Raw genomic sequence first — 25,957 nt, 5'->3', positions numbered from 1 at the left:
CCATCAGTACTGGGACAGATCATAAATGCTGTTCTTGCTAATTATGTTCCACCAACATGTGTAGGAATAAAAGATGGTGATTAACCTTTAGATCTCAGAGGAGGTGAATTATCTGTTTGTCAATGAGGTGTTTGCTTAATTTATTTGAGCTGAGTTCTCTTGCTATATACTTAATATTGTGAAAGGTGAATTACTGGTAACTGCTCAGAATTAAGGGAGTGAATGTAAAAGGCCATATGAGTCCCTGTACTCTGACATTGTCCTGTTATGCCTTCAACTCACTACAAGACACAACAACGCTCTAGTTTGATCAAAACATAATAGAGAACTGTTAAATTCTACACACATGACTAGCATACTTGTTTGATGGATGGAACATGAGCCCAACTTCTGATTCCTTCAGCCAACAGGTGAGTCCTTGTCTCTGTGCCAGTGATTTCACTCTAGCTTTGATATGTCATTGTGTTCCCATTCTAAGTGATCATCCCCTCCTCCCTGTAATGTCACCAGGTCCCAGCAGGGAATGATGCAATCTCCAAATGGATGTTCAGGTTATATAAGATTGGGGACCAAAGTGGTTTCATATCAAAGTGGCAGAGCCATTGATTTTCTGTCAGTCCAATTCCCTTTGTAAAGCAGGATGGGAGGGAGGAGGGTGATGGTGTGAGTGAGATGTGTGTGAACTCCCCCAAAATTATTCTCAAGAAATCGATCAATATTGCTTTGAGCAAGGTGAGGACAAATACTTTTGTAGATATTGAGTGAGATTAGCCAGTTCTGTTGTAGGTTAGGAGATATCCCATTGAAAGGAACAACGTTCGGAACTAGGGTTTGACAAGGGAGATGCTGAGTGACTGTGTGATCGAGAACTGGATATAGAGCAAGAAGAACAGAGGTAAGCTAATAATTTCCTGAGGTGAGGGAGAATATTCTGAATGAGATTTTCAACTCAAATTCTCTTCAAAGTTTTCAAGGATTGGAGATGCTCTGTTTTTGAGTGTACTGGAGATGGAAATCAGGGAACCAAGTAGAGAAGAGAAACAGTATCAGCTGTGTTCTTCCTGGATGATCGAACAGATTCTAGAGATAGTTCTATTCTGTTTTTTTTTACTTTGTTAAAAACATTAACACTTCTTAATACGGAAATCAGTGGAATTGCATGTGGGACAATAGGAGTTGGTAAGTGATTAAATACTCGATGAATATGACCAGAAGTTGTGATATATCCTACATTAATTGCAAAGCTGACACTACAGACATCATGAGTTATGTGCTTCTGTTTACTTGGTCTTAAATTCGATTAAATAAAGGGAGTGAGGATGCAAGGGAGTCTAGCCATTGCAACATGGAAATGTTATCCTCATTATACAAAATTAATGAAAGGTGGTATTTGAACTCAAATTTTGGAACATTTTGGTCTTGTGGATCCAAGTTTTCATTCATTGGCTTGCAGTCTATTTTCTGCTATGTAATTGTGGAAACTCCAGAAGGATGAAGCATTTGAAAAAAAAATCAAAATGCATTTTCCTTTTTGGTTTTTAAAAAAATCATGCATTGGATTACATTCATCCTAAATCAATTGCCCAAAGCATTTTGATCCAAAAAAAGCTAATTAAATCATGAACAAATGTGATGATAAGTGGTGTAAAATTACATTAATGTGGTGCTTGAAATATGTTGCCAAAAATGCCACTATGCAAATTTATTTATAAAATTTAAAACCAGCAGACCAGGCACTTCTGATGAAGGGTGCCATACCCAAGATATTAACTGTTTCTCTGTCTACTTATGCTGCTTGACCTGCTGAGTATTTCCAGCGTTTTCTGTCTTTATTCCTCACTGCCCTAGCCAAGCTCCGCTAAAATGGCATGTGGAGAATGTGCCTGAACTTAAAAACCCATATAATGATTAATCTTTCAGAGATATTTATAAACAAATCCATGATTTGTAAACAAAGTCATGAAGTAATGTGCAGAGTGAGTAACAATTGCACCTGAGTCAGATGGTTGTACACAGAACACTTTTTGCTCAACAGTTGATCACAAAACCATTTGCTGATACTCTAGGACAGTAGCAAGGGAGTGCTACATGGTAGAGCTATCTTCTAACTCGTAGGTCAAACTATGGACATTTTCATTCTCAGTCAAAAGTAAGAAACTTAAGGCCATAAATTCAAAAAGGGCAGAGGTGATCTTGTTAATGCCTTGGTCAATATCGATGTTGAGTTATCTCTCACTTAACATCAAAAACATTTGGTTGTTTTTGTTATTTTATGGGATCCTCCTTGCCATTTTTTCCTCCCTGTGATGACTGCTCTTCAAAAGTATGGTGCTGTGCTGTGAAGGTGCTTTAGGACATCCTCAAAGGGACATGGGAGTGACTTGGATTGAGGAATAAATGTCTGCAAATCATTATTCCCACTCTTCCAAATCCTATCATGGGATCTTTAATGTCCACCCCTGACAACAGATGTGGTCTTGGTTGAGTGCCATAGAAAAGTACTGTAGAAATAATATCTTTGAGCCAAATCCTGATTGCAAAACGGGCTTGGTATATAGTGAAATGCGAACTGAGTAGATCGTGCTACTCAGGAAAGTTTAAACTAATTTAGCCAGGGGGATGGGAGCCCGAGCACTAGGTCAGAAAGTGGAGGGATGGAGAGGTAGTTAAATGTCAGGGCCAGTAAGACAGACAGGAGCAATATGGGGTGGGTAGTTTGAATTGTGTGTATTTTAATGCTAGGAGTATTATGGGTAAATATGAAGAACTAGGAGTATGGATCAGTACATGGAACTATGATGTTGTGGCCGTTACAGACACTTGATTGAGAAAGGGTTTTTAATGTCCCAGAGTTTTGATATTTTAGAGAAGTTAGTGGGAGGTAAGTGGGGGGAGAGAAGAGTTGCACTAATCAGAAACAATGGTAGCTGCACTCGGATATAATGGAGGCCATTCCACTGAGTATCTGTGCAGAACTCAAAAATAGATGCAATCACTCTGTCTGTGGTACAGACCCATCACTCTAATAGCCAACGGAACATTGAGGAACAGATATGCAGGCAGATTAAGGAAAAATGTAAAAAGTGTACAAGCAATAGGTTTGTTATTGTGGGGGGATTTCAACTTCCTTAATATAACCTGGAGCATTCTTCATGCAAGAGGCTGAGATGGGACAGAATTTGTTAGCTGCATCCATGAGGGTTTCTTAAATCAATGTGTAAATAGTCCAACAAGAGGAGAAGGCAGTACCAGATCTGGTGTTGGCCAGGTGGCCAACTTTTCAGTGGATGAGCAGTTAGAGAACAGTGAACTCGTTGTTTTAAGATAGGGTAAGATGAGTATGGACCTCGTGGGGGAGTATTAAATTGGAGTAGGGAAAATTACAAGAGCATTAGGCAAGAACTAGGGAGAGCTAATTGGCAAGCCCTCATCCAACATGTGGAGGATGTTTAAAGGCCAACTGTACAGACTACAGGACGGGTATGTTTCAGTCAGAAGGAAGGACAAAGGTGGCGAAGTAAGAGAATCTTAGATGATGAGAGAGGTGAGGAATTTAGTCAACAAGGTAAAGCAAAAGGTATGTGAAGCTGAGGAAGGTAGAATCAAACAGTCATTAAGGATCAGAAAGAAACAAACTCAAGAAGAGAATTTGGAAAGCCAGGAGGGGCTATGAAAAGTCATTGGGAAATAGGATTAAAGACAACCCCAAAGAAGCCTCAGCATCACAATCTTGCTCTTATATTCTAGTCCTCTCAAAATGAATGCTAACATTGCATTTCCCTTCCTTACTATTGACTCAACCTACAAGTTAATCTTCAAGGTATCCTACATAAGCATTCCCAAGTCACTTTGCACCTCTGATTTTTGAATTTTCTTCCCATCTAGAAAATAGTCCACACCTGTATTCCTTCTACCAAAGTGCATGGCCTTCAACTTCCATGCACTATATTCCATCTGCCACCTCTTTCCCATTTTCCCAGTCTGCAGACACCTCAACACTAACTGCCCCTCTGCCTATCTCTGTATTGTCTGCTGACTTGGCCACAAAGGCATCAGTTCCTTCATCAAAATCATTGACATGTAACCTGAAAAGAAGTGGACCCAACACTGATCCCTATGGAACACCACTAGTTACGGGCAGCCAACCAGATAAAGCCCCATTTATTTCCACTCTATTCCTCTTGACATTAAGCCAATCTTCTATCCATGCTAGTATCTTTGTAGTAATACCATGGGATTTGATCTTATTAAGCAGCCTCATGTGCAGCACCTTGTCAAAGGCCTTCTGAAAATCCAAATACACAATATCCGTTGACTCTTATCTATCATGCTGACTTTGGCCTACTTTGTCATGTGCCCCCAAATACTCTGAAACCTCATCCTTAAAGATAGACTCTAATATCTTTCCAATAACTGAAGTCAGGCTTGCTTACTTGGGCCCTTGCCTTCTAAGTGGAGCATAGGCCATCAATGACCTCCCATCGCCATCATCTGAAGTCGGTGGTATGATTGGAGTTCATCAACGCTTCTGCAATCCATTGCATTTCACTGTATAGGGGATCAACCTGTACAGCTTCACCAGAGCCTTGTTGGCCTGTTTCCACCTCTCTCAACAGTGACAGAGGGTTGAACTTTGACAGGCAAAGACAGACCAAGGGCTAACTGGCCAATAATTTATTTTCATCTGCCTCATTCTCTTAAAGAGTAAAGTGATATTTCCAATTTTCTAGTCATACAGAATCATTCCAGAATCTAGTCATTCTTGGAAGATCATTACTAATAACCCAAATCTGTTCAGATAACTTTTTCAAAATCCTGGGGGTGTAGTCCATCTGGTCTAGGTGATTACGTTCAGATTTTTAAGCTTCCCAAGCGCCTTCTCAGTAACAGCAACAACACTCATTCCTGTTCCCTGACATGCTTGCACTTCTGGCATTCTTCTAGGGTCTTCAATGGTGAAGACTGACACAAAATACTTAAGTTTATTCACCATTTCTTTTCTGCCCCATTACTACCTCGCCAGCATCATTTACCAGCAGTCCAATATCCACTCTTGTGTCTCCCTTGCATTTCAAGTACCTGGGAAAAAACCTATATGGTTCCTCTTTAATATTATTGGCTAGCTTACTGTCATATTTCATCTTTTCTCCCTTCATTGCTTTTTAGTTGCCCTCTTTTTTAAGTTTCCCAATCCTCTAACTTCTCACTAATTTTTGCTTTTATGCTGTCCTTGACTTGCCTTGTCACCCACAGTTGCATCCTCTTCCTTTGATAATACTACTTCATCTTTGAAATGTATCTTTCCTGCACCTTCTGAATATTCTCTAGAAATACCAGCTGTTGTTGTTCTGCCATCATTTCTGCTGGTGTCCCATTCCAATCAACTTTAGCCAGTGCCTCTCTCGTGCCTCTGTAATTTCCTTTACTCAGCTGTAATACTGATACATCTGATTTTAGCTTCTTCTGAAACTACAGGGTGAATTCTATCATAATCACTGCTTCCTAAGGATTAATTTATCTTTAAGTTCCCTAATCAAAACTGGGCCATTACATAACACCTTATCCAGCAATTTCATTCCCCTAGTAGGCTCAAGCAGAAGCTGCTCTTAAAAAGCCATTTTGTAGGCATTCTACAAATTCCCTCTCTGAAAATTCTCTGCTGAAAATCAGCACCAACCTGATTTTCCCAATCTACCTGCTTATTGAAATACCCTATGATTATCACGACAGTTCCCTTTTTATATGTCTGTTCTGTTTCCCATTTTAAGTTGTATTTTGCATCCTGGCTACTGTTCAGAGGCTTGTATACAACTCCCATCAGGGTCTTTTCACCTTTTGCACTTTCTTAGTTGTGTCCACAAAGATTCTACATCTTCCAGTCCTATGCCACCTCTTTCTAAGGATTTGCTTTCATTTTTACCACGAGAGCTACCCCTCCTTCCTTGTCTACCTGCCTATCCTTTTTTGATAGAATATATATCTTTGGATATTAAACTCCCAACTATAATCTTCTTTCAGCTACGTCTCAGTGATACATCATTCCTGCAAATCTCTAACTGCGCTATAATATCATCTACCTAATTCCATATCTTGTATGCATTCAAATATAACACCTTCGGACCTGTATTCATCACCTTTTTCGATTCTGGCCCCCTGACTCATCTCACTGATAGCATTTCTGCCCTATCATCTATCTGTCCTTCCTCACAGTTTAACTACACACTGCATCTTGTTGTTTACCAACTGCCCCTTCCTCAGTCCTATCACTCTCATTTCCCATTCACTTGACAAATTAGTGTGACCCTCTCCAACAGCTCTAGAAAACTTGCCTGCAGGGTTATTGGTCCCCTTCAGGTTCAGTTGTGACCTGTCCTTTTTGTTTAGGTGTACCTTCCCCGAAAGAGATCCCAATGATCCAGAAATCTCAAATCCTGCCCCCTACACCAATTCTTCAGCCACATGTTCATCTGCCAAATCATCCTATGCTTGCCCTCGCATAAATAACCTGGATGAAAGTGTAAATGGGTGAGTTGGTTAGTTTGTGGATGATACGGAGATTGGTGGTGTTGTAGATAGCATAGGAATCGGCAAAGAATACAGCAGGCTATAGATCAATTGCAGATATGGGTGGAGAAATGGCAGAGTTTAACCTAGCCAAATTTGAAGTGCTACAACTTGGCAGGTCAAATATAGAGAACATACACTTAAGTGCATGACTCCCTAAGTGTTGATGAGCAGAGGGATCTTGGGTTCTGAGTGCATAGAGCCCCTGAAAGTGGCTACACAGGTTGATAGGCTGGTTAAGAGGCATGTGGCATGTTTGCCTTGATTAGTCAAGGCACTGAATTCAAAAGTCAGGAAGTTATATTGTAGCTTTATAAAACTCTAGTTAGGCCTCATCTGAAGTATTGCATACAGTTCTGGTTGCCCCATTATCAGAAGGATGTCAGGGTACAGAAGAGGTTTACCGGGATGCTGGCTGGACTGGACTACATGTGCTATAACGAGAGGTTGGATAAACTTGGGTTGTTTTCTCTGAAGTGGCAGAGGCTGAGGGGGAGATCTGAGAACTGATATACTGTAAAATTATGAGATAGAGTAGACAGATAATATCTTCTTCCTACGGTTGAAATGTCAATACCAGAGGGCAAGCATTTAAGGTGGGAGGGGTTAAACTATTACACAGAGAAGTGGGTGAGAGAAATGGAAGGGTATGGGCATTGTGTAGGCAGAGGTGATTAGATAGTTGACTGATTACTAATTTAGCTGGTTCAGCATAGTGAACTGAAGGGCCTGTTCTTGTGCTGTACTACACTCTGGTCTTTTTAACCACAGTGAGAGATTATTCTATGATCAATGGTTATTCAAGGCAGCCAACTCAATGCCTTGAGTTCAAATTTCTCCCACTGCCTCTTTACTCTTAAGAGTAGATCTGAAGGGTGAAGAAAACTCCTTTTGCTCCCCTGCAATAACATGTCAGTTTATCAAAGTTTATTTTAGTACCAGCTGAAGTTGGGTCTTCCCTCAGAAGATCTCACTCCTCGGTTATAATGTACCAAATACCAATCTAATATTTAGCACGGTCTTGTACTGTTCATGTTGATTTCTAGTGAAAATTGGCTTCAAGGAGTTAGTATGGGGATTGATTCTGATTCATCTCAGATGAGAAAAGGAAAATAGGCAGATGGGCTTGCATCAACGCACCTCATCTCAAGTTCTCTCACTTGGCTTCTGAGCATGTAAACCACATAGTGTACTTGCCTAGAAGATGACAGGCTTCCTGCATCCTGACACTATCTGAACCCAGTGAAGCGCTTACGGAAGTGCATTCTCTGTGATTGTGTTAGAAACACGACTGCCAATTTTCACACAGCAAACATGCAGAGAAAGTAACAAGATGATGGCCGCATAATCTGAGAGTAAAGTATTGCCCAGGATCCTAGGACAGTCTTTGCTGCATCAAAGTAGCACATCTGTAGGAGCTGTTACTTACACCTCTGTAGATCCCAATGGCTTGACCCATGTTCAAAGTAAATTAATTATCAAAGTACATATATGCCACTATATTCTGCCCTGAGATTCTTTTTCTTGAAAGCATTCAGTGTAGAGCAAAGAGATACAATAGACTCATTGGAAAAACTACATACAAAGACTGACAAACAACCAAGTTGCAAAAGGAAAGAGACTGCAATACAAAACAAGCAAGTAAATAAGTACTGAAAACATCAGTTGTAGTCCTTGTAAGTCAGTCCATAGGTTGTGGAATTAGTTCAGTGTTGAGGTGTGTGAAGGTCCAGGAGCTTGATGGTTGTAGGGTAATAATGGTTCTTGAACCTGGTGGTGTGGGATCTAAAGCTCCTGTACCACCTTCTTGATGGCGGCAGTGAGAAGAGGGCATAGCCTGGGTGGTGGGGGTCATTGATGGGTACTGCTTCCTTGTGGCAGCCTTCCTTGTAAATATGCTCAGTGGTGGGGCCAGGATATAAGTTGGGGTCAGGATAGGAATTTAAAAATAAATCATAAGTCCTCATCCTGAGGTTGAGTTCAGTTTGGCTGTAATCAAGTCATGTTTCGGTTCAACAGCTGAACAGGCAGTGGGCAGATTCTCACTTTACCATCTCCACTCCAACAGTGCAGCTATGCTTCAGCACTGCGTGGGAGAAGCTGCCCAGAATCTGTGCTCAAGGCTTTGGTGTACAGAGGTGCGATGCTGAGGAGTGGCACAGCAGGTAGAGCTACTGCCTCACAGCGCCAGAGAACCCATTCAATCCTGACCTCTGGTGCTATCTTTGCGGAGTTTTCACGTTCCTCCTGTGATTGCATGGGTTTCTTCTAGGTGTGCCAGTCTCCTCCCACATCCTAAAGACGTGTGGATTGGTAACCGGCCACTGAAAATTGCTAATAGTTTACAAGTGAAATGTCATCGATGGAAGTCTTCATCATTTTCATTATATGCCGTATCGTATGATGTGAGTGATCTCGATCTATGATCATGATTGTTCTTGGCAAATTTTTTTGCAGAAGTGGGTTGGCATTGCCACCTTCTGGGCAGTGTCTTTACAAAGACAGGTGAACCAGGCCTCCTTCAATATTCTTCAAAGATTGCCTGCTGGTGTTAATGATCACATAACCTGGACTTGTGATATGCACCAGCTGCCCATATGATCATCCACCATCCACTCCCATGGCTTCAAGTGACCCTGATTGGGGACCTAAGCAGGTGCTACACCTTGCCCAAAGTTGACCCGTAGGCTAGTGGAGGGAAGAAGCGCTTTACACCTCCTTTGCCGGAGACGCATCTCTTCCCTGCCGTCCAAAGTTGTTGGAAATATTGGGAGAGCAAAATAGGTTAGGATAAGGTCTGCATGAATTTGGGTGCTTCACCCTGTCTACATCCTTTATGATTATTTACACCTCCAAAAAGTCACACTCCTCAGTCTGAGTACAGTTCTCTCACCACAGTACAAGGACTAATGAGAGAGTGGAGAGGTTTAAAGCTATGGTGGCACATTGTAGCTTTGAAGAAAGGTGCTATTGCGTGACCTGCTATCTCCTGCATCTGCATCTTGGTGGTTTAATTATGAGAAAATGGTGTTGATAGTGTGCTTTGCTTCAAACTTCTGTTCAGTACAATCAGTACTTAATGTTAAATAAAATCAGAAGATGCAGGGAATACTCAGCAGGTTGGGCAGCATCTGCAGAGAGGAAAAAATAGGATTAATATCTATGGCTGAAGATCTTTCAGCAGGTCTTCCCGCTTGGTTGAGGAATTGCACATTTTCTCTTTTTTCAGCACCTGTCTTTTTTAAAATGTTCATCTATATTGAAAATTGACTACAAGAAGTCTGCTGCCTTTTCCTCCCTCCCCACAGTCACATTTAAGGTCTCTTTATAAAACTAATCTGTGCTCATATAGAAGAAATAGAAGAGACTACAGATGCTAGCAGCTCTGTGATCTCAGTTCACCTCAAGTCCTTTACAGCCAGTTAGTACTTCTCAGGTCCAGCTTCATACGAAGTGTTGTAAGTATGACTTGAGGATTAAAGCTCCCACAACAGTGGCCACAATGTCAATGTTTTGAAATGTATTTGATGGATTATTGTTGACCATAAACACAAAGAAACTCTTCAAAGTAATGGTTCTGTGATTAAAATGAAGGAGAATGGCTGTTTCTTTCCCTTTGAGCAAATGAGGCTGGGTGGAGGGCAGGCAGAGAGAGATCTAATAGAGATGTACAAAATTATGAGAATGTAGATGGTGAGAAACCTCTCTCTAGCAGAGTTATCTAAACTTTGAGTCAGGAATAAGAGATTTAGAGGGGATATAAGGATTTTTTTTTCATCCACATCATGGTTGGATCACAGGTGGAGCAGATATTTCACATTTTATAAAATTATCTAGATGAACATTTCTGAATCTTGGCAATTGAAGGCCAGGTGCTGTTCAGTGGGATAATTATAGATGGTTGTTGAATGGTCAGCATAGACATGGTGGGTTGAATGGCGTGTTTCATTGTTGTTTGACACTGATGGGACCTCCTAGTATCTGTTCTGAATAATAGGTAAAACACAACAACAGCAGGTCCTTCAGTTCTTTGTGTGTATCTCTGATGTACGTAGTAGAATTTATTGGTTTGTGGTAGAGAATGAAAATAATGAGGTAGTGTTCATGGACTGGTTCATTATCCATTCAGAAATCTAATGAAGTCAAATGGCAGAGTGAAGAAGCTGTCCCTAAAACGTTGAGTGTGTGTCTTCAGGCTCCTGTACCTCCTTCCTGATTGTAGCAATGAGAAGAGGGCATGTTCTAGGAGATGGGGATAATCTCCTTAATGGGTGCTGCCTTTGTGAGGCATTGCCTTTTGAAGATGTTCTTGATGCTGGGGAGGCTAGTACTCATGATGAATCTGGCTGAGTTTTCAATTCTCTGCAGCTTTTTCTGATCCTGTGCAGTGGCCCCTTCATACTAGATGGGATGCAACCAGTTAAATTGCTCTTCAAATTCATATTTTGGCATGAAGTCCTTTGTCAGAACAAGCAGCATACATCAGAAGAGCTTGAATTCAGAAATTTACAGTTCTCAGTAGGGGATAACCCCTTAGTTCCTTCCTCTTTCAAAAATGCCTTTGTTTTTTTCCTCAATTTACAGAGCAACCCAAACAGGGAACTTGAGGAAACTGATTGTAACATGTGATGTAGAAGAACATTAAATCCCTGGCTGGTCTGGTAAATCCAACCTTGCTAAACTTATTGTCAAATTATAATATCATGCAGAATAGACTTCAGTCCTTGTGATTTTTGAAAGAGAATTAAGAGGTGTTTAATATTGTTAAAGGATTAAAAGGATAATTGATATCATTAAAGGAATATCTAAAATAGATGTTCGTCCTTCAGAGTGGAGACCAGAATAAAGAAGAATTACCATAAAATTAAAACTAAGCTCTTCAGCTGTGTTATGGCTTTAAATCAGCCATAAACTCTTTGAATTGTAGAATTGGATTGAGGGATTAAATGTTCCACATGTTCCTCTGTATCTTTCAGAACTTGCATTTGTCTTTATCTCTATGGTGGGGGAGAGGCATCTGCTCAGTTTGTTATTGCCACACGTACTGAGAAACAGTGAAAACTTTTCTCATTGTGTGCCATACATAAGAACCTCAAGGTAGGAGAGAGACTGGGAGATCTAGAGTTCACCTTTATATATGAGAGGTTCCAAGCATTTACTTTCTTCAATCACTGCAGTCCAACTGAATGATGGCCATGATATAACTAGGCAACTTGTTGAAACCAGGTAATGCCTCTTTTACGTATTATCAAGCCTCTGCCTTGACCTTGATTTATAACAACCATCTCCATTCTTCACTGAAATGTGAGTCCTTTTCATCCCATACAACACAGAACGGTGCAGCACGGGAACAGGGCTCTTGCTCCACAATGTTTGTGCTGTGCACATTACCAAATTAAACTACTGGTAATCCCTACTGCCTCAACATGACCCGTATTCCTCCATTGCCTGAATATTTATGCACCTATCCAAAAGTCTCTTGAGCTGCACTATTGTACTTGCTTCCACCATGACTGGCAAACACCTACCACTTTGTCCACACATCCCCTTTAAATTTTTCCCCTTGGAGTTTAAAACTGTTGAACACTAGAGGACATAGTTTACTTTGGTATTCTGCGCCTCTCATAATATTGTAAACTTCTATATGGCTGATTGAGAGGTATGTTAACTTCTCAACCAAGTGGTTTTGCCAAGCTACCAATTCTAAGAAAAGGGACAAATAACTTGATATTAGTTACTAATAATAATTTATTTTTTATCTTTATGGATAAAAGTTCACTAGCTTTTAATTTTGCAGAAACACCACATACTGATAGTTTCAGTAACTAGCCAGGATATTAGGAGTCAATGGAAGATGAGTTGGGGAAAGAGTTCTGCATTGTTGTAATGTTATTGTTACGCTTTTATTGCAATTCCCTCTCTCCTTGATTCTGTGAATGTTCATGGATCTCTGCATTAGGAAGATAGGGACCAGCCATAGTTTTACACTATGTTCACTTTTGTAACTAGCCACAAATATTCTCAGGCAATGCCTCTGGGTCAAGCGCAACTTGCTTCCAACCTTGTTGTCTGTGGTCTGAGATTGGTGGGGGATGCACAGCGTCCAGCACATAGATAGAGGTGAAGAGAGGAAATGGATTTATGTGCGCTCACAGTAAAACACTTGAGTGCCATCCCCAGTAAACCGTTATCCATTTTAAATCCATCAGATTTGACTGAATGTGTTCAGAGTCTCTATGCCTGGCCCTAGAGAGGACACAGATATCGGTTTGTTTATCCTGCCAGGGGATCTAGAGGAGTTTGCAGAGACAGCACTGCTGGTACCTCCCAAATGATTCATGTCTCTGATGTAGGTAGTCCCAGCCTCAAAGACAAGGGAGGGATCACGAACACTCATGAGACACCTATCACCTGCTGGTTCTTGCTTACCGCTTTTTATACTGGGTTCTCCCCCCTTTCTTTGTAGTCCAGATGAAGAGTCTCGACCCAAAGCGTTGACTGCCTACTTCTCTCCAGAGATGCTGCCTGGCCCGCTGATTTCCTCCAGGGCTGTGTGTTTTGCTCCATGAGTACTGTATTTGAGGTCAGAATCTTTAAGCAGCTCTTCCTTGGGCAAGAAAGGCTATGCTGGGGTCGGTGGTGAACATCATCACCTCTGAGGGATGGCTGCAGAGATACAGAAATTACAACCATCAGGTAACAATCTGGAGAGTGCTTTCCATGGTTTGTCTGCCAACCTGTGGCACTTGTTTGTAACTGCAGCCGATTTCAGTCAGACACTGCAGTGGCTTTCTGACAGGAGTGAAGGTAACTCAGATTTTTTTACCCCTCTTCGCCAATATTACCAAATGAATCCATTTGTAGAGATCATGTTGGCCCTGATGTTGCTGGGAAGCTGTGCCAGCTTACATTCTCCTCTGCCTCCAGGGTACAATCTCAGCCTCCTGGTCAGAAAGTAATGTTTTTATATTTCATTTAGAGATACAGCACAATAACAGGCTTTTCCAGCCCTCTGAGCCCACACTGATTACGTCCACGTGACCAATTACCTACTTATCTGTATGTCACAAAATAAAAATGCCTTTGAAAAGAAATAAACTGCATATGCCAGGAATGTGCAATGAAAGCAGAACCTGTCTGAAATACTCAACAGGTCAGGCAGCGTCTGTGGAGAGAGAAATAGTTAGAATTTCAGTTAAAGTACAGCTTTGGGGATGAGAAGTTATCGGAGTAGAGTCAAAGTCAAAAGCCAAAGTTTATTGTCACATGTACAAATGCAATGGGGAAAACTTGCATGCAGCAGCATTAAGGCACTTAGGATTACATATACAGCATTCATAAGAAAAACATAAATTTTCACAGGAAAGAATACAATTGAACAAATAAAGCAATGTCCACGGAAGAGATGAAGTTGCAATGAGATCAGATGTGATGTTATTAGATAGTCGAGCTATTTATTTGCTCCTCCTCCTGATTAGCATGTTTCTATGTTGCCATGCCCTGTGCCCTTGACCTTCTGGTAGATGTTATGTGTTCGAGCGGTGCTGTTGAAGTGGTGAATCGCTGCAGTGCATTTTGTACATGGTACATCCTGCAGGCACTGCCAGTCAGTAGAGGAAAGTGACAGACAGGATACCAGTCCCGATGGTGTTGGGCTTCTTAAAGGTGGACCTGCACTCAACTAGACAAGGCAGAATGGCACTGTAGTGCCGTTGGTAGAGTCACTGCATTCCAGTGCCAGAGAACCAGCTTCAATCCTGGTATTGGGTACTGTCTGTGTGGAGTTTCTCATTTTCCTTGTACTGCATGGGTTGCTTCCCACACCCCAAAGCCAAGTGAGCTGGTAAGTTAATTGGATGTTGTAAGTTGTCCCTAGTGGGTGGAAGAAGTGGTAGAATCTGGAGAGAAGTTGATGGGAATGTGGGGTGGATAAAATACGTGATTAATGTACGATCGGTGTAAATGGGTGGTTGATGGTTTGCGCGGATGTAATCACTGGAGAGCCTCTTTCCAAGCTGTGCCTTTCTCTACGGTGCTAAAATTCCACCAAACTCTTAGACTGGTCACTGAGTCGTTATTAAAAGCTTTTCACTTTTGGGCATCGAATTCCATTTCTTTACATTACTAGTTAATAAGTTGGAGTTGTGACAGTGAGTATAAATCTTACCACGGTACAGTAAAACTCTGATAATTCACTGTCTAATTGTTCGGACACCCTAATAATTTGGTGTCTGGCTGACGAGGTGATGTGTCCAATGCTGCCTTTCAACCTCAGGAGATCCTCTTCCCACACCCCTTATTAACTCATTGGGGCCCAGTTCCTATGTTCCCTTTGAACTCACTGGAATCTCTTCACATAACCCTTATCAACTTCCACACATATAAACTCACCAGGATCCAGTAAAGCTCCCACAGTCCAGTTCCTGCACTCCATTTAAACTCACTGGAATCTGTTTCTTGCCTAGTTCAACTCGCCTATATTTGAAAAAGATGAATTTGAATTGTGTTGGAGCATTACAAGAAGTAACATCTAATCTGGAAAATCAGGTCCCAAGATGCTAACTTATCAGGGTTCAACTGCAGTTTTTAAATTTGAAATTGGTTTCAAAAGCTGTAGATCCACAGAGATTGCTGTAGAAGACCAGCAGCCTATGTAAGATGCCATGCATGAAAGGAAACCTATTGACTTTACCAAATCTGGTTTATATAACTCCAAACTTTATGATTACAAAAAAAAACTTGCTCATCGAGCTATTTCTGATGAATCAAAGATGTTGAGAAAGGCCATTCTAGACCATCTCTTGGGGGAAACTTGCAAAACAACGGCAATAAATGTTGGCCTTGCAGATGACGCCCAAATCAAGTTTTAGGATCTGGTGGGCCAGGCACACATCACTGCACTGGGATACCTGATCCTCTTTGCAGTTCTTGAGCACTTTATCTTAATGTAATGAGCTGCCCCAAGGTACCAAATTGCAAGCAAGATGTGTAAGTGAGACGTGCAGTAGACCTTAAGTATTGTCTTGAAGGAGAAAGAGAGAGATGATTTTGGGATGGGAATGCAATATAAAAAAAAAATCCAGTCTTTCGGTCTTTATTGGCAGGATGTCAACATCACCGGCAGTACCAGCATCTGTTGTCCATTCCTAACTGCCCCCAACGGACAAACTGCATGGGCAATTAAAAATCTACCTTACTGGTAGGCCAGGGGTACAGAGGAGGTAAGAATGGCTGGTTTACACTCAGAGACATTAGGAAGTTGATTGGCTTTTACAGTTTTCTGTAATTTCATGGTTGCCTATAGTGACTCAAGCTTTTATTTAAAAGAAATCCATATCTACTTAATTCTGTGAATAGAAATTTCCCAGCTACCACAATGAGATTTAGACTCCTGAGTCTGGATCACTTAGTTCTAACCACTGATCATTCTCCAGTATCTAAACCACTACACTCACCTACCATGTCCCACTGCACTGTTCAACAGCTGGGAACATCTTTCAATTCTTCAAATTAAATTTCCAATTAATCTCCTCCTCCTCCGGTTAAATCTTTGGCCCAACATTTCCCAACATCGGGGTTTAATTCAGTTATCCCATGCTTACTTCGATATCTCTGTGTATGACCATGTACAACAAAAATAAACCTCAGAACAGAGATTTATTTTAGTATCAAAAGCCTAGCAACAGAGAATATTGTCATGACAACATATTGAGATAATTTGGTGAACTAAGCTCACAGAGAACTTATCCTTGTTTTGACCTTTGCGATTGTTGTCTTAACATTCACAAAGGATGTATTTTATGTCTACTGAATCCATTCTTCAGAGGCAAAGAACATGTATAAAATTGGTATGTGTTTGCCTGGTATTAGTAATTGATGGTACCATTTTGCAGTAGTGCTATACATTTAAAATGTACTTTATTTCAAGATACTTTTCTCAGTATTTTCATCCAGCAATATATGTAAAGTTATAAGTAAATTATAAGTTTGTTTGCTCTGGAGCTGTGGAATCTAAGTAGAGAGGTGATAGAAGCTTTTAAAACTGAGAGGCAAAGAGTAGAAGGCTAGCATCTTTATCCCAAAGAAAATGTCTAATACTGGAGGACATACATTTAAGGTGAGAGGGTGAAAGTTCGTAGGAGATGGGGCTCTTTTTTTACACAATGAGTATCTGGAATGCGTTGCCGGGGCGCTGGTGGGGGCAAATACGATAAATGTGTTTAAGAGAATATTGGGTGCATGAAGTGCAGAGGACAAAGAAATATAGACATCATGTAGGCAGAGGGGACTAGTTTGGTTAGGTGTTTAATTGCTAGTTTTAATCAGTTCAGCGCAACATGCTGGGCCCAAGGGCCATTCTCCGTGTTGTGTTGTGCTGTACTGTTCTATGCTTTGACCAGCATCTGATTGCCTTTACCCCTTTTCATCTAAAGGTTTTCCTTCCTTCACCTCCCCCTCTCCCCAACCACCCCACCTGCACCTCCTTGCACAGAGTTCTTGGTGGTCTAACTGGCCAAATCTTTATAATGCTGTATGAGATCATTGTTAACCAAAACCACATAATCATAGCAGTTTTATAACGGGGAAAAACATTTGATCTACACTAACTGAAAAGGAACAAACTACAGAGGCTAATATGAGGTGATCATCTGGTATCTCTTACATCTGGGCTCTCCACCTACCGTAAAACATAGGAGCAGAATAAGGCCATTCAGCCCATTGAGTCTGCTCTGCCATTCCATCATGGCTGATCCCGGATTGCACTCAACCCCATACACCTGCCTTCTCGCCATATCGATCAGGAAATAATCAGCTTCCACCTTAAGTATACCCACGGGCTTGGTCTCTACCACAGTCTGTGGCAGATCATTTCACAGATTCATCACTCTACATTTTAAAAAAAATTCCACCTCACTTTCAGGCTGTGAATCTCAGTCCACCTTTGAGTTTTAAGGTAAAAATACCCTCTAGTATTTCTATGAATCTGTGTTGTCCTTGTTGGTGCCCTCTGTGTTAAGAGTGTTGTCCTTTCTCTCCAGGCCTTAGCATTTTATGCCTTCCATTAAATCTCTTCACCGTCTCACAGGCTAATAGTAGGGATGATTGGTTTTAAAAAATCCTTCCAGGGAATAGGGAGCACCTTAAGGAGAAAGTTCATTCAGGAAATACCAGGATTTCAGTTCTTGGCGTTTAGTGGATATGTAACGTGCTAGGAACAGGAATAAAGATGTTTGGAGACCTTGTCCAGTAGATTGCACAGGAATTTGTTCACGTGTGTACATTGAAAGTTTGAGTGTTGGTATCACACAGTGTTGTGGTAATCAAGGTCAACCCATTGTAATTCTTCCTGAACAGGACTTCATGGTTAGAGTTGTGTTGCCTTAGGCACTGGAAATGAAATGGTATGTTGGCCTGAATTGGAAGATGGTTTAAGTACGAGGGAAGTCAAACTGCAATTAAAAAGCCCTGTTGAGACTACGCCTAGAACAGGAAAGGATTTACAGCGAGAGAGGGAATGTTCAATTTAGCCTTAAATCTACAGGCGTCTGAGAGAGCATTCATTCATAGTGTATTCACCTGGTGAGTCATTGTGCAACAAATCAGAATCAGGATTATAATCATTGTCTTATATGATATGAAATTTGTTGCTTTCAACAGTTGTGCAATGTAAAGACATAAAATTTCTGTAAGTTCCAAAATAAACATATCGTGTATAAAAAGGGAATAACAAGGTAATGTTCATGGACCATTCAGAAATGTCCTGGCTGCAGGGAAGAAGCTGTTTCTGAATCATTGACTGTGGGTCTTCAGCATCCCATACCACTTCCTAGATGGTGGTAGTGAGAAGAGGGCACGTCCCAGATGATGGGGGTCTTTGGTGATGGTTGCTGCTGCCTTGAGTCTCTTTATGGTGGGGAGAGTTGTGCCTGTGTGGAGCGGGCTGAGTCCACAGCTCCCTGCAGCCTCTTGTGAGTTGTGTATGTAATTCCAAACATTGTTAAGGAAGTACACGTGCATTCCACAAGTTTCTCGGTGAATGAAGGAATTATGGAGATTGGTCTTGACTGGCAATAAACAAAGCAGGCTCTCCTGCGTGTGTCCCATAACCAGAAATTGAAACGTCTCTTGTTGCCAGCATGCTCTTGGTGTATTGGTATTGGTTTATTATTAACACATGTGAAAAGCTTTTGTCTGTGTTCCATCCAGTTTGTTCCATACGTAAGTGCTTTGAGGTTTTAAAAAGAAAAATGATGCAGAATTGTCATTCTCATTCAGAGCAACCCACTTGCTCCTGAACTCTTTATCCCATTTAGTGTTGCCAGTAAAAGATTTTTAATACTTTTATATTTTCAAACATTATTGAAATGTCAATCTGGAATGTTAATACTGTTACAATTGGTGCAAAACTGACAGATTCTATGAGAATTGCTTTTAATTTTTACTATTTGTATCTGCTATACTTAATGACTTCTGTTTAAAATTCACATTGGCATTTACACAATTGTAAACATGGTGAGTGATTAACGTAAAATAGAATGGTGATTAGTTACTTGTTTGATTTTTCAAAATTCCAGTTGTATTTCAGTATCTTTATGTTAAAAGAGACTATGTGTTTCAGGAACCAGCAAGGGGTGTGTTAATGGCCCCCACTATGCACAAGGCACATCATGGAGCAGGAAGGCAAAGTGACGATAGCGCTGTTGTCCACTTCTTTAAGAACATGGTGAGATCTTGTTGGTGTTTTTAGTTGGGCAGTGGGTTGTCTCCTATCGTCAAGCCACAATGTTGATTATCTTTCAAGAGGAGTGTGAATAATGTGGACATGATTTATGTCCCCATTGCATCCAGTGATTAAAACCAAATGAAAGCTGCAGATTACACAGTGTTAGGAACTAGGAAAGCTGCCCAAGCCATCCCAGCCTACCTTTTCACAGCTGTTCCCTCTATTCACTTTCCAAGCAACTCCAGTAATTCAGGGGCACTACTCAAGAAAAAGATTGTGCTAAGTGCTATATCCTTCCTTTGTGAAATGGACCGTCCTTACCTCATCATCAGAAATATTCATCTATTGCCATAAGCACGTTATGTCGTTCACCAGTCTGAATCAGAGACAAACCCATGTGTATGAAGTTCACACCATTGTCACCCGAAGGGCCCCCACACTCAACTATCTTATTAAAGATGTTAGAAGAAATTACCTTTTACTCTTGAAAACTATATCCCCTGTTGCTCCGCTGCAAGCTACTCTGTTTAAGCTAGCTCTTCTAAATGTGAGATCCCTTTCAAATAAGACTTCTATCTTGAATGATTTTATTGCCTCTACAGCCCTTGATTTTATATTCTTATCTGAGACCTGGTTAAAGTCAAATAAATACAGATAGTTATCTGAACTGCGTCCACCTGACTATCAGTTTCAGGATACCAAAGTGAGCTTGCCAACGTGTTTTTAAAAAAAGCATTTTAGCTGCAATCTATTCTCTGTCAATGAGTTTTCAAGTTCTGTGGTACATACTGTATGTCTAAAATTTGCAGTATGGATCCTGTCCTCTGCATTAGCATTTATCGCCCCCCCCTAAATCCAATGCCTTGTTTCTCTTGGAATTCTCAGAATTCTTATCCTCTGTTAGGTTGAACAATGACAGGATTCTCATCTCTGGTGATTTCAGTATTCAAATTAATGCTATCTCAAATGTGAACTCTATGGCAGCTTGAATTGATGAGTTTACTAGACAGTCTAGATCTCACCTAGCATGTCTCTGAGGTCACCCATTGACACATGATTTAGTAATGACAAAAGGGTTAAATATTGGCTCTGTCTGATGCCACCATCTCTGATCATTTTTGTGTACTTTTTGATGTCCTCCTACCTGGAACCAAGACAACGGAAGAAACTATAGTTTAAGAAAAACGGTTTCTTGATGCTGCAACACAATTTAAGTTTGTTGAGCCGGCTAGTTTACCTGACCCATGTGACCTACACTGCTCAGTAAATAAAATGGCTGATTCTTTCAACAATAACTTGACAAATATATTAAACACACTTAGGGTTAAAAAGAAATCACTCAGTAAAATGTCTCCATGGTTAAACAATTCTGTCCATGAATTCAAAGGGTCATGCAGAGTAGCTGAGGGAAAATGAGGAAAACTGGACTAGAAGTCCACCATAATATTTTCAAGGAAAATGTTGGCCCCTTTACTGCTGCTACATGCTCTGCAAGAAGAGCTCATTTTCCCAAGATTATTACAGAGAATAATGGCGATTTAAGAATATTGTTGTCAACTATAAACCGACTGTTGAGCTCTGCCCCAACCTATAATCAGAATCAGGTTTATTATCACCGGCATGTGATGTGAAATTTGTTAACTTAGCAGCAGCAGTTCAATGCAATACATAATACAGAAGAAAAAAAATCAATCAATTACAGTATATGTATATTGAATAGATTAAAAGTCATGCAAAAAACAGAAATAATATATATTTTAAAAAGTGAGATAGTGACCAAGGGTTCAATGTCCATTTAGCAATCAGATGGCAGAGGGGAAGAAGCTGTTCCTGAATCATTAAGTGTGTGCCTTCAGGCTTCTGTACCTCCTACCTAATGGTGACAGTGAGAAAAGGGCATGCCCTGGGTGCTGGAGGTCCTTAATAATGAATGCTGCCTTTCTGAGACACCGCTTCCTGAAGATGTCCTGGGTACCTTGTAGGCTAGTACCCAAGATGGAGCCGACTAAATTTACAACCCTCTGCAGCTTCTTTCGGTCCTGTGCAGTAGCCCCTCCATACCAGACAGTGATGCAGCCTGTCAGAATGATCTCCACGGTACAACTACAGAAGTTTTTGAGCGTATTTGTTGATATACCAAATCTCTTCAAATTCCTAATAAAGTATAGCTGATGTCTTGCCTTCTTTATAACTACATCAATATATGGGACCAGGTTAGATCCTCAGAGATCTTGACACCCAGGAACTTGAAACTGCTCATTCTATCCACTTCCCTCTGAGGATTGGTACGTGTTCCTTTGTCTTACCCTTCTGGAAGTCCACAATCAGCTCTTTCATCTTACAGACGCTGAGTGCCAGGTTGTTGCTGTGACACCACTCTACTAGTCAGCATATCTTGCACCTGTACGCCCTCTTCTCACCACCTCATTGTCCTCATTCAAGCATCTGCCACAAAGTGCAAGGGATTTGCAATAATTTTTAATCAACAAAATTACTTCCTTTAGGGAGAGTATAGCTACAGATACTGATAACATCTACAGACAACTCTCAAAAAGACAGCAACCATGTCCAAATTTACAAGGTTTTTTTCTGATTCAGAACGCTATATGAATGTAACAAAGAGGAAATCATCTACTTGCTGTCTCAACTCTGTGTCTACCATACTTTTGAAGGACACTTTTAATAGCGTTTTCAATTCTGTTAGGAAAATTATTAACACATTCCTTGAAACTGGATTTTTTCCAGATGCCTTTATAACTGCAGCTGTCAAACCCCCTACTTAAAAAGCCAAACCTTGATAGTGAGGTACAAGCTAACTACAGGTCTGTATCAAATCTTCCTTCCCTGGGCACGAATCTTGAGAAAGTCATTATCAACTAATTCATCAACTTTCGGAATGAGAACAATATTCTAGCATAGTTTCAGTCAGGTTTTAGAGCAAACCATAGCATGGAGCCAGCCCTTACCAAAATTGTCAGCAACCTTAGGCTCAGTACTGATGCCAGCATATCTCCGTTTCAATTCTGATAGGTAAATGCTGCCTTTGACACAATTGACCACAACATCCTCTAGATCACCTGGAGAACTGGGCTGGCCCCTCTGATAGCACCCTTAATTGGTTTCATTCATTTATCATGGAGAGGATTTTTTTTGTCTGTCTTGGAGACCATTTTTCTGAGAGATACCTTTTGGTGTTGCTCAGGGAAGCTGCCTTTTTAACAAGTCAAGTCAAGTTTATTGTCATTTTGACCATAAACTGTTGGTACAGTCCACAGTAAAAATGAAACAACATTCCTCCAGGACCCTGGTGCTACATAAAACAACACAAAACTATACTAGACAATATGAGACAACTCAAGGCTACACCAGACTACATAAAACAACACAAAAACTACACTAGACTACAGACCTACACAGGACTACATAAAGTGCCCAAAACAGTTCAGGGCAGTACAATAATTAATAAATTAAATAATTAACAAGACAACAGGCACAGTAGAGGACAAATTTCAATATAATAATAAATGATGTAGATGTCAGTCTAGACTCTGGGTATAGAGGAGTCTGATGGCTTGGGGGAAGAAATTGTTGCCTTGGTGCCCTACTCTTCTCCTTATACATGTTGATGTAGTTGGGACATCAGTTCTGATAGTATCTAAATAATTCTTTTTGTACTATATCTGGCACTTCTACACTCTCAATCTGCTCTGTGATTCGATCATGGTTGATTTTTCTTCCCCCCCCCCCCCAACCCATTCTCCTACCTTTTCCCAGAAACCTTTGACTCTCTTGCTAATCAAGAACCTGGTGCAGCTTTGGATATAACAGTGCAAGGATTCCAGTGCTCAACAAGTTTTTTAATAAAGAGAAACTGCATGATTTGCTAAGTGAACATAAAGAAATTTCACCACCATGTGGTACAACATGTTTATCTCAAATACAACTCCATTACTTTTCTATTTCTTTGCAGATGTCACCAAAGAAGGCACCCAAGCAACAGAAGGTAAATAATCTTTCTCTCTCTCTCTCTCTGTGCCTAGGGTTGGGTTTATGTAGATTGTGACAGGACCAGAAACCAAGGCGTCCCTTTCCTCTTAAAGTCAAGAGAGAACTTTGGGTTTAAACAGCTGTTTTCATTGGCTAAAGATGTGCAGGAAAGTAAAGCACAGGAGAATAATGTGCATGAGCATGCAGCAGCCATTTTGGATATAGCAAGATCCCACCTACAATAATGAAAGAATTAACAAAGAACTTTTTTAAAAAAATCATCTAGGAAAAGCTTCCTACAGCTTAGCAAAAATGCCCTTACTCTTTCTTGAATAGTGTCATTATTTTTAACTCTAGCCAAGAAGGCAGAGGGGCCTTGGCTTCCCATCTCATATGAAAGCAACAAGGTAAAACTCCCTCAGTGCCCAACTGGGAGCATCAGCCTGAAGTCTCTAGAGGAGGACTTGAACTGAAAGCTATTGTCTCAGAGACAAGAGTACTATCCACAGAGCAGGAGCTGATCTCCCACAAAGGCAATGTTCTGCAATACTGATATCTTGGTTTGCGATGAACACCAGTGGCTAAATTTATAGTTGATGGTCACTCAGTACCCTAAGTTAAAGTCCCTCATTGGTTTGAAAGCTCAGGTAGTTTTGATTGTATTCTGTACCTTTATTGTTATGGGAGTTACAATGTGTCTCCATTTGTCTTTGGTGATGATCATGTCACCTTTTCTCATCACTACTACAGGGAAAGTTCGGAGCAAGTAGAGCTATCACTAAATTTATTTGGGTAAGGTGTAAGATCTGCATTTGCTGCTGCAAACATAATAGTTACAATGGCTAACAATAATCCATCACCTGAACTGTGCTGCCAGCTTTATCGTTAGACATTTCGGATCATTTCATCATCCAGCGACTGATGGAACCTCATGATAAACTTCATTCCCATACTCTGCTAACTCCATCGGCAGGAACTGGGAGTGGTTTGGCACAGCGTATAATGGTGCTTTGTAGCACAGTGGTTCCAAGTTCATGTTTCCACTGGGCAATAATGTTGAATGGCATATTTATAATGGATAATTGCTTGGTTATCCGATGGTCCCAAGTAAGACACAAGTATATCATTAACATCTTTATATTTGTGGTGCATGTGATGGTTACTAATAAGGTAATGTTGAGCTTGAAAATGATTATTTCACCATAACCCCACTTGGTAGAGCTCTCTATGAAGATGAGTAACACTTGTTGCTTCAGCTTGTGGCAGAGGATAAATGAACCAAGCATTTCCTACAATTATTATGCTTCTGTCCAGGTGCAAACTTAGTGCATTGTGTAAGCCAAAATCATGGTCCTGAAGAAGAGTCATGGCCCAAAACATCAGCTGTTCATTTCACTCCACAGTTGCTGAGTTCCTCCTGCTTTTTGTGTGTGTGTAGCTCAAGGTTTTCAGAATCTCTTGTGTCTCAATTAATGAAAATGACGAGGAGCACTGGGAGGAGGAAGAAGAGAAGGATTTCCACCACAAGTGTGAGATGGAGGAGAGCTCCTGTGAAACACAAGCACCAGAAAGGGGTGGTTAGGGAAGATGGTCTGCTTCTGTGCTGTAATTCCAGTCTAACTCCACATGGCTTAGTGTTACTTCACTTTCTGTCGATGATAATGAGAGTGTGTTACATTTTCTGCTTGGACAGCCCAAGAAAACCATAAAGCAAACCTCTGAAGGAAGTCGGCGGATCAAACAGCATTGAATGGCCTACTCCTGCACCTACTGTCTATTGTCTATTATCTGTGGAGGTGACGTTCTGGGGTCACAGACCTTCACCAGTCCCGATGTAGGGTCTCAACCCGAGACATCAACTGTCCCTTGTTTGACCCGTTGAATTCCTCCAGCAGTTTGTTTTTTGCTTCAGGTTCCAGCATCTGCAGTCTCTTGCATGTCCTCTGAGTGAGGCAGGAAAACCAAAATGCTGGAGGAACTCAGCGGGTCAGGCAGCATCTGTGGAGGGAAAAAGACATAGCCTTTTGGGATAAAACCCTTTGTTAATTCAGTGAAATATGCAAGGAGACATTAGGACAAAATGAGCAATACTTCAGCAGCAGCAGAGGTGACGAGTCGACAGGAGCTATGCATAGAACAGGCGGTATAGGCAGTCAGCTGATGCTTATTTATATCACAATCTCAGCAGGTTGAGTCGCATCTGAGAGAGGAGAGGGAAGATGGCCTGTATAAAGAGGAGAAGGGGAGTCTTGAGACTGTATCCAAGACAATTGGTGGATTGAGTAGCTTCTAGTCATTGTGAGGGTCTCATTGTTAGGAGAGGCGGGAATGAGAAAGAGATAGATGGGAACAGAGACATTCGGACAGACATGGAAAGAGAGACAGACTTGCATTTCAATATCATCTTTCACAGCACCAGTCATTCCATGTATTCATGCAGTGCTTAAACAGAAACTGCAGGAAACGCTCAGCAGAACAGGCCACATCTGTGGGAAGGGAAAGAGTTAATATTTTGGACCTGATGAAGCACCTTTGACTTGAAGCATTGACTTTGTTTCTTTTCCCATAGATGCTGTCTGACCTGATAAGTGTTTCCAGTATGGTCGGTTTTATTTTAGATTTACAGTAGCTGCAGTAGTTTTCTGATTTCCCTACACATACAGCACGGTCTTTGCTGTAAAG

General features: G+C 40.9%; 1 protein-coding gene across 2 annotated transcripts in view; it reads left to right on the top strand.

Moving 5' to 3' along the window:
• The window catches only part of LOC140730335 (myelin basic protein-like), a 177,423-nt gene that overhangs the window by 139,293 nt on the left and 12,173 nt on the right, over positions 1–25,957 (top strand). The window contains exons 4-6 of one of the 2 annotated variants that reach the window (XM_073050618.1): positions 19,184–19,288; positions 23,259–23,291; positions 24,026–24,067. In XM_073050618.1, coding sequence (XP_072906719.1) covers positions 19,184–19,288; positions 23,259–23,291; positions 24,026–24,067 — 180 coding nt within the window. The remainder of the gene's footprint in view (positions 1–19,183; positions 19,289–23,258; positions 23,292–24,025; positions 24,068–25,957) is intronic. The other variant, XM_073050628.1, reaches the window with a different exon arrangement.

Source organism: Hemitrygon akajei, chromosome 1 (assembly GCF_048418815.1).
Source record: "Hemitrygon akajei chromosome 1, sHemAka1.3, whole genome shotgun sequence".
NCBI classification, from domain to species: Eukaryota; Metazoa; Chordata; class Chondrichthyes; order Myliobatiformes; family Dasyatidae; genus Hemitrygon; species Hemitrygon akajei.
Note: the sequence above shows the minus strand (reverse complement) of the source record. Positions and strands in the feature narration are given on the sequence as shown.